General features: G+C 35.7%; 1 protein-coding gene across 1 annotated transcript in view; it reads left to right on the forward strand.

Annotated features, from left to right (window-relative positions):
• The window catches only part of LOC149801336 (ras GTPase-activating-like protein IQGAP1), a 275,437-nt gene that overhangs the window by 13,048 nt on the left and 242,756 nt on the right, over positions 1 to 19,633 (forward strand). The window contains exon 2 of the mRNA XM_089955390.1: positions 16,559 to 16,649. Coding sequence (XP_089811516.1) covers positions 16,559 to 16,649 — 91 coding nt within the window. The remainder of the gene's footprint in view (positions 1 to 16,558; positions 16,650 to 19,633) is intronic.

Consider the following 19,633-nt stretch of genomic DNA (forward strand, 5'->3'; position numbering starts at 1 on the left):
TTTGTCAGAGACTTTGACAACGAAAATGGCGAAGTCAGAGTGCTCTTCTCTCATTACCAGAATTAACAGTAGATTCCACTGGAGAAAACATTTTTTTATTTGCTTGATAATGCTTTGAATAAACATAAGTTGACAGAACTGTATGGGGTTTTGTAGATGACTGGAATTCATAAAGGAGTTGCATTCTATATTTTGAAAAATGTCATTGTACGTATTAGGTTGTCTCTGTCATATGATGCACCATGCTGCAGAAAATGCTGCTGAGAAATTAGAAGGAGAACTCCTGAAGTATCAAATTGGCACTCTACCTGACAATGTACTTCATGTGAACAGAGTTGATCTTTTTCATCTTATTTCCCAGCTTAAAGAACCAATAACCGAAAGATATAAATTTCCTCTTCTTTATTAGGTTCTTTACCATTCTAATGCTGACTGTGAGAGATTGTTCAGTATTGTTAACAAAAATTAAACTGAATTCAGATCCAGGCTCTCTAACCCAGCACATGGTTCTCTACTGGTGTGCAAAACATTTGAAGTCTCTGCTGGTACAAATGTTTTCAAATGCAAAATGAGTCTGTTGGTTTTTAAAGCTCAGAGTGTTATATATGAAAACTTGAAGCAATAATTGATGTTAAAAGTCCAGAGGGATAAATAAATCATTTTGTTCATATGCACATTCAATTTTTATCATGTTAAATGTGGATTACCGTTTTTCTGCTCGGATTACTCTTTTTGTCCACTTGGATTACACTTTTTCCTCGTCAGGGGTTGGCATGTATGGCAAGGGTGTGAGTTACAGAGGGCCCACCCAAATCCGCTAGACATCCGGAGAACTGCGGGGTTGATGAGGGGGGAACTGGGCTGTTTAATGACTGAATCCTTGTTTTATAATTGCATTGAGAATAATTGTCAATAAAGTGCTTTTTCTAATGAAGTTGTTTGTAATTATGTATAAATTTTATTTATTTTCAAAATGTCCAACATCTGAAAGATCAATAACATGAATGCACCTAGTTTCAACAACCAAGATGGTACATGAATGTTTTTGTGTATTACGTCATTGCTTTTTGTTTTGTTAAATAATCTGGGTCCCGGAGTGGTGTGTAATTTATTTTTGTGAAACAAACAGTCTGCTAAGCAGGTAACCAGACTAACTGTTGATACACTACCAAACAAGGTTCCTTTTTATAAAAAACAAACACAACATTTATTTTGTGAGACGTTTGTCTACATCGAAACTAAATTTTTGTTTTCTTCAATTAGTAAAATATGATGCTGTGATTTCATTGCAAATAATACTGAAATTTCTTGTCATCCTTGAAGATATCTCTATGTGCAAATTCAGGAATTCTCTGAAACTCGTTTTCCCCACAATGGTCTGTATCTGTAAAACAAAGTTCTTTGTTTTACAAAGTGCTCATTTTGCTTGGTTGCCTTGCTTTCTTTGATCACAGTTATGAATGAGTTGGTTATTTTAAGGTAGTTTAATTAAACAACGTACACAATAACATTTATAACAGTGTTTGATTGATCAACTGAAATGAGGTAACCGATATACATCTAGGGCTGCTGGTTCGTAATCATGTAGGATTTGTATGCCTTTTGACGTTTTTTCTAAAATTCCACTACCTTTATTTGATTCAGAGGATGTAATTAGCGTGATAATAGAAAAGGTGACCAGCTTTTTATTCAGTGCAACAATACAACAAATGCTTCTGCTTGTCCGATATCAAAACACCGTCGGCACTTAATAAGGTTCTTGGGGAAACGCTCATGGATATAGCTGTTATGTTAGATTGACACATTTTACGTTTAATTACAAGAGGAAACATTGCATTTGTGATGATTACACAAAAGGAATTAAAAGATAGAACAAGAATACAAATTTTAATTCATAAAAATATTTTGTTGGTGTTTATTAAAGTGCTGCCTCCACTAGCTCAAGTGACATTTTCATTGATCAAAATTTCCTTGATTATCATTAATTACAGTGTACTAAGAATGTCGTTTGGAAAGAAAATGTTACAAATTATATGACTTCTTATTAAAAGTTGATGTTTCATAATGTTGATACAAAAATTCCAGGTCCTATCCACCACTTTTGACGATAAAATGAGCAATATATCAGAGTTTCAATTACCGATTTTGATCGCGATTTTCTTCATGTTCAACAAGTAAGAATCAATTTTGTTGGTATTTTCTGGTTTAAAAACTTGGATCCTCACCTGACCCCGCATTATAAATGGTTTCGCGAGTTATCAAGGGAGTGGAGTAATTTTAATTATTCAATAATTAGCTGTCACTGTTGCAGAATGCCCTCCACATACCCCACTCTGATATTCTGAATTTTTTAAAAATAGTTTATACATATTCAGTCTGTATTGAGTGATTGACCATTGTCCATAATTGAGGGTAGGAATTTGGCCTACCTAATTTTTTCTTTTTGCAAACATATGTAGCTAATATTTGTCAGTGATTTTAGGTTATATTTAGAGATTATTATTAAGAGGTAAGCATGTTTACTTGGATCTGAATTCAGGACATTGTTGTTCCCCTGAGAAAAACAAGGTCTACATACCCTTCCTAAGTCTAAGCTTGCTAAAATATAAGTTAACAAACCTGACCTTGTTTACAAATTTGATGGGAAATTCCATTAAGATGACAGTATTGTCAGAAAATTATTATTGTTAAATAGGTCAGGTGGAGATGTTTGTTGTTTACTTTAAAATTACTCATTCTATATCTTTAACATCAGTCTTAGTGGAAACAGTTTTAGTTGCATTCAGTTGAGAGGTTCTAATTTATTTATTTAAATCATTCATTGGGATTACAAGTGCTCACTGAGTTGGGACTAAATTATGATTTTGGGATTATTGTGAATTCATTCATCAAGACTTAGCACATCAACACTTCCAGGCTATTGGCACATCAGCACATTCAACATTGGAATTCATTTGGAACACCACTGTAATTGATTTGGAAAACTATACCTCTGGACTTGTAATAGAACTTCTGTGACTGTTTGAGATTTAATTCACACTTATGCAAGTTCTTTTTAAATTGTCACTTCAAGGAAAATAAATCATTTGTTGAATCCTGCAAAACTTATTGGCCTTTGATTTTTTTCTTTTACTTAGTTTAAGACCATATAATTGTAACATGACAAAGATGACTGATCCGGCATGAAATTGACATGGTTGTTTGGTGCAAAAAAAGTAATAGCTATGCAATAGTAATGGATAAGTATTGCATAATTGAAATTAGTTTTACCCTCTCCCCCTCCCACCAAAAACTATATTTCTGATATATATAAAAAACATATCTTTACAATGAATCATGTCTCATAATATGTGTACTTCGCTTTCTTAATTATGCTGTCAATGAATTACACAAAGTCTGATGAAGAAGTACTTCCAAGACACTATAATGTCTGCCATTTTTGCCCTTTGACAAGTTATGGTTTCAGACTATTTCTATGAAGAAAATAACGCATGCATGGCACTTAAATTCCTCATAAAATCTATTTTGAAAGTGCTTTTACCGAATGCATTTTTAAAATACAAATTGGTTTTTATATATTGTTGTTGTAAGTTTCAAATCACAAGTTGCTATGTTTTCATAATCCAATGATAAAACAAATAATAACTTGCAGAATTCCAGTAGTAATAATGATAATGATTAGCAGAAGTCTGGCAGTGATAAAGCGGTCTGGCAGTGACAAAGTGGTCCATCAGTGATAAAGAGGTCTGACGGTGATAATAAATTATAATTTGTACAAATCCAGCAGTGATAACAAAAGAGGTCCGGCAGAGGTGACAAATGATAAGTTGCACGGGAAATGGTTAAGAAGACTTAATTCATTCTTCAAGTCCCGAGACCTGATGCCTAGTACTGTTTATTTACGGATAATGTTCTCTTTTGTTAAAGAAATCTCTATGGATTTGTTGGCTTTATTTGTCATTATATCATTTTAACATCATGAGCGAAAATAATCTCTGTTCCACAATGTGTTTGACTCGTGAAGTTCAGAATGATGTGTTCCTTATTTCTTTGCAGCAACAAAAATGCAGTGTAATGTGAATGGAAAAACACTGAATGGCTTGCTAAATAAAAACTATGAAGAATTTTCATTTTTGTAGTGGTTACGTTTTTGTAAATAGACTCCATATTGAAAATGAATTAAATTTGAAAAAAATTATTTATACTCTGCATTATACGGGTTTTACTGGGGAATAAAAAAACCAATTAAATTGCATTGATATTTGTTCTTAAGATAATTGTACTGTGTAACTTGGTAACTTGCTTCCTCCACCCAAACCTCAAGACTAGGAATTTACCCATTATTGTTGTACTGTGTAACTTGGGAACTCAATCCTTACACACCAAGACTAGGAATTTACCCCATCATTGTTGTACTGTGTAACGTAGCAACTCGCTTGCTCCACCCCAACATTAACACTAGGAATTTGCCCCATTATTTTTTGTTATACTGAGTCTGTGTAACATTGTAGCTCGCTCTCCCAACCACACCTCAAGACTAGACATTTACTGTGTCTTTGTTGTGCTTTTCTTAACTTTGTAACTCGCTCCCCTCGCCTGCACCGTTTGAGTAGGCATTTGTCCCCTCATAGTATTGTGCAGCTTTATGTAACTTCTTTGCCCACCTTGACCAACTAGACGAAGCTCCTTCCCCTTATGGTTGACCGGTCACCTTGTACATAGTATAATTATCTGATTATGAAGCATATATGAATATTTACTTATGTCCACCCTTTTTGTACTGACTGGAACGGGATTGCTAACACTCTTGTCACCAAAGTCAGGAAGTGAAGCACTGATGGTGTATAAATGATTAAGAAGAAAAAGATTTCTTGCTTTGATATAATAATTTTTGTAGTGAAAATATGTCCAAGATGAAATTGCCTTTGATTGACTGGAATGTGTCAGGCCTAAAGCTGATATCGGGTACATGGGTACCCGTTTAGTTTGTGTATAAAAATAAAACAAGAAAAAGACGTCTTTCCAAGTTTAGATCAAAGATTTTATCTGGCAGCGTCATGAACATGCGAAACTTAGAACAATTAGTACCGATTTAAGCTCATGTTGTGTGCCTTGGCTGCTGTGCATTTATCCATCTGGCCTCCATCTAATGATCTTACATTTATAGTAACTGTACATGACACTTTTCCAAGACAGTAGACTGGTTTCTTGAATTTGAAACAATGTATCACAGAATCATTTTATTTTGATACACTTAAAATAGCAGACCAGTCCATATTGAAGAAAAACATGGTGCTAAATGGGGTTTATTGATGTGACTTATGGATATTATATGACTGAAAAATATTAGAGGAGAGGGATTTTGTTAAACTGAAGAAGATGTTGCATCAGGAATAGGACAAATGAATATCACTTTTAAAATTTTGAAAGAGGAGTTCGACATTGATGCAATACGGCATTCAGAGTTTGTGGATTTGACTTCACAATCTTTCCACAAAAGTTAAACATGTAGACTAGTTAAAGTCAATGTTGTGTATCAGTAAGTTATCATTTTGTTTTATGTCTGTATTGATGTACTAATCCACATGGATTTAGCTGATTTCTCTAATCCACATGGATTTAGCTGATTTCTGACAAGAATATTAACTAACTGCAGATCCAGGTAAGTAGCAAAAATAAATGTACATTTTTCATGTGGTTTTCCGTAATTATGCTAAGTAATATATAGATTACTCTTTTTATGCTCAGTTATATTTATTTTGCCACTTACATTTAATTTACTAATAATTATAAGTATACCTCTCAAGGGGTTGGAAAATATGAACTTAACACAAAGTAGTTCAGTTTCACAATTAATATAATTTCCCTTTGATTGGGTACCCAAGTTACCGATCATTAGGATTGACAGGTGCTTGGTTGACTTTTCGTAAAATTTTGACAGCTTTAGTCAGGCCATAACTTGAAACTGGCTGCCGTATATACTCAATTATAAGTCCAACTGCAAACTGGACAGACCCAGATCTGCCTTTGCAAAATGTGCTGGCAGATATAGGTCTGTGCATTTTGTTAGGAGTAATCAATGGAACAAACAACATACACCCAGTTCTATGGGAACATTTGTTGTTTGTAGTTTGACTCGACTTATAAGCGAGTATATATGGTATCTCTAGCCTGTAGAACCTCTGATATAGGATCCTCATATTCATGGAATAGGCATCCATGCTGGTTGTCCAACAATATCTTCTTTGCGATTGATCATGCAGGGGTTCTCTTTCATTGGTTCAATATGGAATAAGCCATTTCTGTCGAGCATCCTTCACCACTGGAAATGGATAATGAAAGAAGTCATCAGATCCTCTGTCTTCACACGCTGAAGGTGGTTGATTTGCTGCGTTCCATAACACCCTTTGACATCTTTAGCTAGTGGAGGATGTACCTAATGTTCCACTATCTGATTGGATGCAGCTGAACCCCAGCCCCACTCCCAATTCAGTCTGATCCCTTGTTACATTTAAATTTGGTGATTCTCAAATTTAAACATTTCTTACAAATTTTAATTTCAGAGTCACGTGATTATAAAAATTATTAAACAAGTATTTGGTCGTTATGTGCCTTCCCCCCCCCATTTTCTTTAATATTTTAGATCACTCAGTAACTTCTGTCTTTGCTTATAGTGATATGTCTTTGGACTTCATGCTTACAAGTTTTCAAGGTGACCATTGAAAATACAATATCTGGCATCAGCATTGTTGTACTTAGGATCCAAAAAGTTCGGGATAAATGTGTCCTATCCCATCTCGGGAATTGTACAAACTATTTCACAAAGAGAAATTATTATTTACCTTTTGGTCAACAAGAGCATATGGTGTCTGGATTTTAGGGATATTGGGCCAACATTTGCATTAACCCAGCTATTTCATGCTGAGGGTGAAATGCTGATTGTAACATCCATTGATCCCACCAACCCCACCAAAGGGACATCACTGATGCAATGCATTTTTAAATTCAACCTTAATTTTTTTTTAAAAGGGTTTATTTGTTAACATCAAAAATTTTTGTTAAAATAATTTGAGAGTATAGAAAAGATAAGTGGAATTTGTGTCGAGTGTTAATATTTTTATATATAACAGTTGTTAGAATGCTTTGGTATGCTCAACGAAGCCAAGTTGAAACAGTTTTAGTACAAAGTACATGTATCATTACAGCCTGTCTGGATTTTGTTTGGTTCTCTTTAATGATTGATAAAATTGATCAATATTCATATAACATCACTGGGACCAGGCAGATGCAGATAGAAGTCTGTGAGCTATTGATCCATAGCAAGATGAGATTATGATGTTTAAGTCATGTTTGGTTTGTGTGTTAATACTTCAACTTTTAAACACTATTTTAAAAGGGCCCTTGTTTGCAGATTGTAGATCAGGGTCTATGTTGTTTGTTTTTCTGATTATATGTAGTAAACTGCATAGACACATTATGCAACGGCAGATCAGGGTCTGTGCAGTTTGCCGTTGGATCTGACTAAACGCGTATATAAACATTTATATAGGTTAGTTTCAACTTTGATGTAGGGATTTTTAATCTCCCTTTCCAACACATTTTCATTCATGTTACATTGGGTTTTCAAATAATTACATGGATTTCTTTGTGAAGGAAAAAAAAATATTATCACAAATGTTTTTATACACTGAGGTGCATGTTTGATAATTTTTGTCATCCTTTCGACATTAAAAGCAGAACATGCCATTTATGTGCTTTCTGTTCATTTCCGAATCATTTGTGAACAACACTCATTGGTATAATTTCTCGCTTTATCAGGACATGAACACAGAAAGCTTTAAACTAATTTTGGACACTCCTTGTGTTTGTAGTATTAATCAAATGACACATTTCTATACTATCATATAGTCAATGCAGTTTACATATGTGTGCAGTTTAATATTTTGATATGACAACATGTTAACATGTTACTGTGTGACTCTGATTGGTCCCAAGAAATCAATAAAATTCTTGCACAATATTCTCTTCAATGATTGGATGTGATCGTGGGAATTTTATTTACCCTACATTCTGGAACTTTTTTTTATACTATTACTATCAACATTTTGGTGGCCAGTTTTTCAGTCGATTGCCCAAAGAGCATTGGGTAGAAAAGGTAGTCTTTTGGAATATGGCCCATTTACTCCACATGGGCTTGTTGCAAATAAAACTTAGGGTATTGGCCATTGGATAGAAACCTTGGGGGTTGACCTGTCACATGGAATCCCCCCAATGAGTGAGTAAACTCACCTATGCTTGGAGAAGAATGTGGACTTATGTCAGTTTCCCAACTGACAGAAGGTTATCCAACCACAGCTTTGTTGTATGTTAAAATGGCTCCAATGAACATACCGGTCTATTTCTTATTTTGTGATGCAGTTCCGACTGTAAATAAAATTTGTATGTCTGTAGTTCCAAATCAGATAATACAAATATCCAGCCACAAATACATTACAATAGATCTGTAATTTCTGCATCCATCAATCATCTTTTTACATGAATATCCATCAACTGGAATGCTTAGTAGTGAAATTGATACACTTTAGGTGGAAATAAGCAGTCTCATCAAAATCAGTCTATGCAGCTCATCTAACCTAACTCCAGACAAGTATGCAATATCACAGAAATTTCCATTGGAGATCCAGTGTTGAAAAATGGTATTTTCTGTGTCAAATGTTCTATTATTTTGGAAGGACATTTGCTCTTTGAATTATACATTTTAATAGGATCTATTTATAATGTTACTGTTCATAGAACTTTTCATTTTTAATTCAGCTAGTGTTGGGGACTTTTTTCTTGCAACAAATGAAAGATGAAGCATGAGGTAGAATCAACAAAATTATTTCATCTGTTTCTCTTTAAACTATTTTTATTTAAATAAAAGCTAAAGCTGGACATTAATCAACTTTTTCATAAATCCAATATTAAATCATTGCCCTTTGAGATACCCTTTAGAAAAAATAATAACAGCATTATAATTCTGCTAGAATTCCCAAATGATGACTCAAAAATGTTCACAAGGACATTATTTCAATGCCAGGTGTTGTGTTTCTGACCAAACTGTAAAGATGATTTAAAAAAAATGAGAATAACAGTATGGATACCAAACTAAAGAACTGGATAATTGATGTTCATGATAAATTGACGAGTTTGTTCAGAGTACAGTTGTCACATTATGCTGTATTCATGAACAATCATTTCCAATTGGCAGGCAAGCTCCACAACCAGGTATTAAATTGATCACTGTCTTTTATGCATGGTCAAAACACAATAATACAAGGCCACACAGAAAACAGGTAGCTTTATCAACCTGAGAATACATTGTCTTGTGTGAGTGATATGATATTAGTAGGTCACAAGATTTTTTTTCCTGCTAGTGTGGTCATACCCTGGTCCTATTCTTGCTAAATCTATACACTATTAATCTGACCACATCCCCTGACCACAGTTCAGGGCAGAGTGGGGGTTGTCAGCCAGGGCTTTTAGTGCACTGAAGTGTCTTCTGAGAATGCTCCCTGTAAGTGAGAGGTCGTTTTTATGCACTCCTTTGTGCATTCAAGTCATATTAACATTTGAAGTCACCAGTATAGGTAACTTACACTACACTGATACTCAAAATGCACGTTTAGAATGTGATAAATTCAAGATGGGGCTGAGCAGGGAGTAGTGCCCACTTAAAATGGGGACAATAATGTATGTCTCCACTCTTTTCACATGGATAAGTGGGGATTTTGGATTCAAACAGTATTGTTGTACAAATTCATATAGGAAAAACTACACCAGATTCTATCCATATTTATTTTATACAAGACTGATTCAGATGCAAACTGCATGGACCAAGCTCTGCAGTCACATAATGCACAGGTAGATCTGGCTCTGTTAAGTTTGATCACAGTAATCGGTGGAACACAGCTAGAAATTGACATTAGTCCATAAGGCTGAGGCTTGTAAATTTTCTGTCAGATTAGCGATTTTCATAATTTCAATAGTCCGATGGCAACTAATGTTAAATTTCGCCAGTCTGTGTTTGTGGTAGGGACTAGTGACAAGTCAGCAGGACTTGGCAAATTTTTCAATCTTCTGACTACAAAGAAATTGATAAATTATATGCTTGGAATAAACAACATAGATCCTGATCTGTTGGTGCATTGTTTGAATTTGGACACAACATATAGGCAGATACGTAAAGTATGTGCACTGGAAAGAAAACTTTTTAATTGCTATTTGAAAGGAACATTATAATACATCATAATGAAGTAATTTATACATTGTACATGCATGCCTCAAAAATCATGTCTAACTGGGTCATCCTATCAGTGAATCTTCAGGAAGGCCAGTAGTTTTTAACTTAGCTGACGCTGTTCACGAATAAGAAATTCTGATCCAAGTCTACCCCTGAGAATGCTGAGTCGATTATATAGCAAACTGACACCCAATATGAAAATGTAGTCAAAAAGGAGAAACTGGAGATCAGAAGCTTTGAAAATGATGCAGTTCAAAAATATCTTGTTTTAAAATTTTCCACATCAAGAGGACAAGCGGCTTTGGTATGTTTATGGTTGTATTGTCTTACCTGCAAAACTTTGCTAAGACGTTCAGTAGTTGGCTGAGTGATCTAAAGTGCTTGCTTGTACAGGTCACAGACATATCATTTTTATCCACATGGGTTCAAGTCCCAGGGTCAGACAGCATGGGTAATTTGTGAAAGCTTTCAAGTAACTTTCTCTGGGTTGGTGGTTCCTCTCAGGATTCTTCCGGGTTCTTTCTCCATCATATAATATGTCAGCTGCTATCTATAGCCTATCATGTGCTGAAAAATGGCATTAAACTTAAGACAAGATTCTTTCTTGCAAGGTCCTAGGCGAGAATTTTGAGCAGGACATACTCCAGGGAAGGGGTCTAAATTGGTATAAACATATACATTTGCTGTACATTCTTGGTCAGGTTTTTGTGTTTTGCATGATGTATAAATCATATATTTTCTTGAATCATTAAACTTTGTTAGGGCATTACCCTGGCCCATAGTTCACTTTTCAGTGACTTGATACAATTTAACTTTTTACTGTTAGTGGTGTAGAAGTTAATCTGTGATCGGGGGGTGGGGGTGGGGTGATTATCTCTTTTAGTACCAAGCCCATACCAACAAGTCACTGTGACTTGTATTTCACATTTTACTGGCTTAGCTTAAGTTGTTGCATTTATTAGGTCATGACTATGCAGATTTTTGGCACGCTGTCTGCATACTGTTGTATATTAAATCATGAAACTTGGGAATGCATCTTTATGAGCACTAATGTATTTCATGTATTTTGTCGTACCCTTTAATTTTTCGTACACAATCCAGTTATCAGAATAAGAATTATTTAAATTTATCATAATTTTTCGTACATATCACTTTGTATTTTTTGAAAAAATCCATTAAATTATTGAACATAAAATTTCTACTAAAAAGATTTTTGTTTGCAGAAAAGATCAAAAATACTGTATTGTCATTACAAAAATTATTAAATTATTGGTTTCAAAATAAAATAATTGATGCACAAGTATGGATTCCCGCAGCATAGGTCAAAGGGGGGTTAAATGGACCCCCCCACCCCGAAATTGTACTGCAAATATATATAGATATATAAATTCCGACAAGTTTAATCATGCAAATGAAGCTGAAAATATGTCACAAGATTTAGTTCAAAATGCTTAGTAACTATTAGCTCTAGTTTCAGACTGCTTACTATACTAACTCTCCCGGCTGTGACTGACTGCCCCCCCCCCCGCAAAAAATCCTGTGGGTGCCCATGTGCATAAGCTCTCTTATTGTCATTACATTACATTACTGGTGTTTATTAACAAATAGACAAAGGACTTCACAGACCATACTTTTAAGTATTATCGTTAACTACTTCTCCTTTAAAAGTCTGTCACCGTAACAAAACACCACATGCATTTTAAAACGAGTCTGGAAGCCCTTTGATGTTTTAACCGCTCCGGTGGTCTAGTGGTAAGAGCGTCCGCCTCAGAAGCGTGAGGTTGTGGGTTTGATCCCCAGCCGAGTCATACCAAAGACTTACAAAATTGGTACTAACAGCTGCCTTGGTTGGCGCTCAGCATTAAGAGGTTAGTGTTAGGACTGGTCGGCCTAGTGTCAGGATAATGTAACTGGGTGGGACATCATGCTACATGTCTGCGTCATGATGCCCAAGTGCTAGACATCACTATAAACTGGCACACTGCAGACATTGTAGTGATATGACTGAAATTTTTTTAAAGCTACATTAAAAATCCAAATCACACACACACACACACCTTTGATGTTTTCTTATCCTACAAAAGTTACATCTCATTACATGCTAAAGTGAAGACCACAGACAATTGGTCAATTAGGTTTATTGTCTCATTATAGTCATACAAAAATAAAATATGAAAGCTTGTCATTTTCCATCTTAAACTTGAAAGTCACAGACTCCGTAGAATTGATAATTAACATTTTATTGCAAATCTATTCTGTGATATACCCCACTATTATCTTTATTGGTGAGTTTGAATAACAAGTAATGCGTATGATCGCTTGTCCTCATAATATCTGCTGCATGGACAATGGCTTCGATAGCACATTGACAGATTTTCATTTCCTAAAGAGAGCCTAATTTCCCTACTGGCAGCCTTGCTGATTTGACCTCTTCTGTCCATTGTTGCCCTCAGTCTGGTTACATCTGGATAACCAAAGTGCTAAGCATGTTTAATTACCGTGTAAATAACACTGCATAGCCATGTGGTTGTTGTAACAATGTACATCATAATTAAAACAAGAATGAATTATTGATTTAGTGGTGTTTATTGGTAATGGAATATAGTAGGGTCCTAATGCATGAGGATTGTCACATAACATAATATAGTCTTTTTTTTTCCTCTATGCAAAAGCTACAAAATAAAAACCACCCTTAACAAATATGGTCTTGTACAATGACAAAATTTGTTTCATCTCTCTCTATCTCACATGCGTGTGCCTGCACTCTCGCGCATTAAATAAAACGTGATTTAAAATTCTTTATTTTTTATTGCAATTTGATAATGAGATTATTGTTGCTGTTAAAATACAAAATGCACTTAATTTCTTGACAATGTGGACTCGTATCGTTGCGTTGCCAATAACTAACACCCATAACTAATACATGTTCCAACCATCCTAATTGTTTTTTACCAACATTACACAACAGCTACATATGCTCTAGATGCAGACGAGCTTGCACACTGAGACATAATCCTCTTTCTCTATCTCTCTCTCTTTTGTTCACTAATAACAGAAAAATCTTTTTGAGTGCTTTTACCTTTATTGTAATTAGATTTTCGAGTTGAGAGCAGAATAAGATAGAAAATATACATTTACTTGGTACGTTTATACTGTTAGGTTGTCAAGTAGCTTGTGTTCTGTAGAACTTGTTCAGGTACTCTCCTTTTATTTTTCGTACATGGTCAGTACCACCAAATGATAATTAATTATTTTACATATAATTTTTCGTTCAGTGAAATTAACAATTATTTTTTCGTGTATGAAATATGGTACTCGTTCTCCGCAGTATATGTAGGTCACTATGGACAGTATTTTATGCTTCACTAACTTTGATGAAATTTTGCTTTTGATGTTCATTTCTCAAGATTTTTCGAAACAAAATTGGTTTGTTGTGACCTTTTTTCCATCTTTCACTGACTTTGGTTAAGATTTTGTATAGTTTATTGTGATACTCGGCAGGTTAACTGTGTATTGTACAATTGAATGAGCATAGGGATTAGGTTGGTGGATTGCATACTGCACGTTAACTGTATTACACATGTGAATGAGTGTTGGGTTAGTGGATTGCATACTGCAGGTTAACTATTACACATGTGAATGAGTATTGGTTTAGTGGATTGCATACTGCAGGTTAACTGTATTACACATGTAAATGAGTATTGGGTTAGTGGATTGCATACTGCAGGTTAACTGTATTACACATGTGAATGAGTATTGGGTTAGTGGATTGCATACTGCAGGTTAACTGTACACCACTTCCTCGATAACTCGCGCCCGGATAACTCGCGATCCCGCTTATAACGCGGTGTCTGTCTTGGCTCCCGATTTTTTTCCAGAGAAAATGTATCTAAAATATCTTTAAAATATGCTGAACATGAAAAAATTATAAGAATTGATAAATTAAACCTTGATACATTGCTCGTTTTATCATCGAAAATGGTGAATAATGCCCGTAAAAATATAATCCATATTTTGAAATTTGCAAGTTCTAAAGAAGAATTAATTTCAGAGATCTCGAAAACGCTTAATTACGCGTATTTGGACGCCAATTTTTGATCTGGGACGCAGAAAATCACTGAGGTGGGAGTCCTCCGTACACATGTAATAGGTGCGCGGGAAAATTCAAAGATTTGCCGGTCCTGTTTCAGCCACCTGCTTTGTGGGAAAATGTGTTGATCAGTTAACTGTGCTGATATTTACAATGACAGAATTCAGTGACTGAAAGACTCTTTGATGTACTGTTGCCATTTTATTAGAGTACATTAAAAAAAAAAAGAACATGATGCAACAGCTAGGCGGTTAGTTCAAAGGCTTTGGCTGGCGGCCGAGTGAGAAAATGTACTGATATTTAGTGATTGAATTCAGAGGCAGAAAGACCCAGTTTTAAAATCCTAGCGGGACCTCTGTTTAAAGATATCATATATTATGTAAGTTTTTATGATAAATAGTTGTCAGTATACTGTAAATAAACAGTCTGGTGAAATAGCGGTCAATGAAAACTTCTGGTAAATGCTAACAGGTGGCAACAGAGAATGAAATAAACACCAATTAAACGTCTTCCTGTGTGAAAGTCACGTTCTAATCCTTTAATTCCGTTTCAGTGTAAACATTATAATCGTAACATATTCTGTTCATTGAAAACATAAAAAGAGTCAATCGACCGTCACATCGAAACCCGTGAGTACTTCTGTGAGAACCTAATTACATGTACATGCCGGCTTTGTTTCAATCAACAACTTAGGGAAGTGTTTGTTGCATTAAAAAATAAATTGATTACAAGAGACCTCGGGTGCTGGATTAAGGGTCTTGGAGCTGCCTTTGTCATAAAGCAAAACAGTAACAGAGACAACGATGATGATAGTGACTTGAATGTTTCAGTGAAACTGATGTCATTAATGCCGAGGCTGTTTGGGAGAAATTCATACAGACTCATGGTCCTGAGATGGGCGTTTCTCTTGATGATATGGAGGATTGGATATGTGCTGACAATGATTGCCCCACAGCCAAATACATGTCAGATGAAACTATAATTATTTCTATAGCGAACAAATTTGCAGCAGAAGACTATTCAAACTGGAGTAACACAAGTGTTGAAAGTGATGCAGACACAGATGTTGCACACCCCACCCCTCTGCACAGGAAGCAATCAAATATTTTGATATTGCCATAAGGTGGCTGGAGACCCAAAATGTTGACTACGTAAATCTCAGGCATTTGAAAAATCTGAGGGATTTTGCTCACTGGCAGAGAAACCAAGGAGTAACACACAAAAAAAAAATAACTGATTTTTTCAAAAAGTGAATTGATATTTGTCAAGCGTGGCACAAACGGCAAGTATTAACTTGTTCTAATTTACGTTGTTTTAAATTTGTAGACCAATTAAATATGTTAGTACTGATTAACCCTTGTTTTTTTGTTTTCCATTTTACTTCTATCGCATTAAAATCTATCGTTCGATCGACACTGTTTCTCGAAGAGTCGATCTTTTGTATATAAAAAAACATCTAATTTGGATCAAACAATAACACTAGAATGTATCCAATTCAACATAAAAATTAGTGATGTAGTACACAATGTGTGAAGTGGTACACATGTTAAGCGAACGGAAACCATGTGGAATAATGTTTCCAATGATCGCCTCAATATACTGTAATTTATCCTGAAATTAATGTTGTCCTATGAGGAAATAATAAAGTACACCGTTATGAAGAGATATTTATTAACAGTTAATCTCAGAACGATTATAAAGTGAGTATTCAACAGTATAATCTGCCTACCCCCCCCACCCCGCCCCCTTATTTCTCCGTTACGTCATCGATCACTTTATTAGTTTTGGGCTTATTTTATATGTCCCTCGATAACTCGATGTTTCTGGACTCCAATGTGCGCAAGTTATCAAGGGAGTGGTGTATTACACTTGTGAATGAGCATTGGTTTAGTGGATTGCATACTGCAGGTTAACTGTATTATTATACATTAGACATCAATACACATATATGTGCCAAATAGTTGCTTTCTGTAAAAAGTAAAATACTGTAAAAGCCGGCATTAACGCAACCCCAATGTTAACTCGATCCAATTTTTTGGACCCCAGTTGTCGCGTTATAGTGGGTTTTCACTGTATTTGTATACTTAAAAATATTAATCAGAAGTATGCAAATAGTTAAACAAATTACATTGGCTGAACAGGTGAATAATTGTGGATTGAATGTTATACTTCCATTATACTTTCAGGCAATGAGCGCCTTTCAGCAGAGCAGATGGATCAGCAGAGGAAGCAGAACATCGCATATGAATATCTGTGTCACTTGGAAGAGACCAAAAAGTAAGTAGACTTGGCACGTGCATGCGCACACGCACACACACAAACACACACAGGGCTAGAAAAATTCTCCAGTGGTGTACTTTCCAGAAAACAAGATTTTCATAAGGTTGGAGAAACATGAAACATTGATTATCTTTTCAAAAAATTTATGAAATTTATGGGCAAATAATGAAACAAAATCTATTTGCCCATCAGAATTGCATCTTGTTACAAGCTGCTGGGTGATGGATATTTCCTCAAATGCTTTTGTGATGATAATGCATATATATGCATTGGAATGTATAGAATGAATAATTGCAACAGCTTTACTGATATTTTTAGCACGCTTGACCAATTGAACTGATGAAAAGGCCTTTTTATATTGGGAGGTGTGCTTATCTAGCCTGTACAGCACAACTTGCAGAAAAAGCAGGCTGCAAGTTTTGTCTCGTACAGCCTATACACAGACATGATTTGTCTCCGTTTTAAAGCGGAATTCCAATTTTCTCCCGACTCGAATTCAATTTTTCTTGATTTAGTCCTTTTTTTTAAAATCATCTCCGATCGGTTTTTTTTTAACCATTCTGTTTGATCCCATTCCAAAACGATCCTTGTAACGTATTTGTTTCATATATTAGTTAGCCCATGACTCTCGTAAAGAGTATTCTGATTGGTCAAAAGTTTAAATTCATCCAATGAATCTTCGTGTAATGGAAACTGATGGCAGTGGAAAGAAGAAGCGTGTTGAGAGAGACCATGACACGAGAAGCTTACATAAAGGTTTAAAAAACATATGGAAATGGGAATGGCTGGAGCAAAAGTTGATGGAAATTTAATTGGTCACTTTATTAGAAAACTGAACGCTAGAGGAGTGGCATGTTGTGACCTCTGCTCTATGGTAATCGTGGTTGGAAGCGCTTGGAACAGCACCTATAAAAGAAGCTGCACACTGAAAAATTGAAGCTCAGAAGGCATCTGGAAAAAGTACAATTAATTACTGTAAGAAGAAAGATTTCTTGCATGAGAGAACAGATGTAGCTTTCTGTCAGAATATGCGCGCTGCATGTCTCCAATACAAGGATAAAGGCTCTCATTGAGAAGGAAAAGAAACGATTGCACATTGAGCCAAAAAAGTCAGTCAAAAAAGAAGACAAAAGAAATCTTTGCAAAAGCTGCAAAAAGACTTCGATTGGCATAACAACAGGTTGTGTCCATTGGAAAAAAAAGACAAGCGAATATATGGGATTATTTGTATATTGTTGATGTTCTTGGGTGTTTTTTATATGGATTTGTTATGAAAAGAAAAAAAAATATTTTTGCTGCAGAAATTGAGAACTTACTGTGACTTCATTATGATGTGAACACTGACGCGAACATGAAATAACTTAAGCACCAAAAGTATTGGAGAACAAATTCTTGTGACAATAAATATTGTGAAATTATTGAAGTCAGGTTGAAAATTTGTGATAAGTTTGTTAGTTTTTTAAATGATTATTTTGTTATATATTATGATCATAAGTTGCACCAGGAGCAGTTTTTTATGATTTTAAAATGCATCTTTGGCCTCCTGGACCCCTGGATCGGGGGTGCTGCCCCATGAGACTCCATAGGGTGAGGACCCCAAACCCCACTTTCAAATTTTCAGCTTTTTTTGTGGAATACCAAAATCATGTCTCTATACAGTGAGCCATAGGGGAGGCTCATGTCTTGTGCAAGTAGTCTCATACTGTATATATAGCACACCAGGTAGGAAGGCCAGGTGAACCAATGGGAAGGCCTGTGTCTTTGCGAGTTGTGCCTCGTACAGCATGAACAGTACACTAGGCAGGAAGGACAGGTGAACCAAGGGGAAGGCTGTGTTGTTGTGAGTTGTGCCTCATACAGCATGTATAGTACATTAGGCAGGACGGCCACATAAGTCACTTGGGATGGCCTATGTTTGTTGCACGTTTTTTCTTAATTAGCATGTACACTTCTCCAGCAAGGAAGGTCAGGTGATCCAATGGGAATACCTGCATCTGTTGTCTTGTATCTCATGCAGCATGTACAGTAATCAATCCAGTAAGGCCAGGTGAGTCAATGGGAAGGCCTGTGTCAGTTGTCTTGTATCTCATGCAGCATGTATAGTACTCAAGCCAGTAAGGCCAGGTGAGTCAATGGGAAGGCCTGTGTGTGTTGTATCTCATGCAGCATGTACATAACTCAAGCCACTAAGGCCAGTTGAGTCAATGGGAAGGCCTGTGTGTGTTGTGTATCATGCAGCATTTACATTACTCAAGCCAGTAAGGCCAGGTGAGTCAATGGGAAGGCCTGTATGTGTTGTGTCTCATACAGCATGTACAGTACTCAAGCCAGTAAGGCCAGGTGAGTCAATGGGAAGGCCAGTGTGTGTTGTGTCTCATACAGCATGTACAGCACTGGTCATGCTTTTGCCAGTAACGGCTTCATTCAAACAGCGCGATGCCCTAAGACCATTTAATACTTTTCGCTTTTAATGCATATATGTAATGAAACAGCTTCTATACGAGAACATGTTAGTTCTTTAGATGGTGGTGGTGATGTTTTGTCTCATTTGCACAAGCCAGTGGTGAAATTTGGGTGTCACTTTTCTGGCAGCAGTTGCAGAGGTGTCCACGCTGTTAAAGATATGTGTTCAGGTTTTGTGTGGAGGTTTTTCCATTTGATACACATAGAATGTATTAGATACATTAAGCAGTTTTCACCTGAGATACAGCATCCAGTACAACCCTTGCTTTTTATATGTCCTCACATGACTGGGTATTTTACAAATTTTGTATGAACTCTCATGAATGAGTATATAGTTTTATGCATGCCCAGTCATGAATGAGTATATGGTGTTACTAGTTTTACGTGCCCTGTCATCGTGAATGAGTATATGGTGTTACTAGTTTTACGTGCCCAGTCATGAATTAGTATATGGTATTACTAGTTTTTGTAAGCCCTCTCTGTAAAACTGTCCAAATTTTAGGAATTGTTGACCAGGT

This window comes from Sinohyriopsis cumingii, chromosome 4, assembly GCF_028554795.1.
Source record: "Sinohyriopsis cumingii isolate HCF-2022 chromosome 4, ASM2855479v2, whole genome shotgun sequence".
NCBI classification, from domain to species: domain Eukaryota; kingdom Metazoa; phylum Mollusca; class Bivalvia; order Unionida; family Unionidae; genus Sinohyriopsis; species Sinohyriopsis cumingii.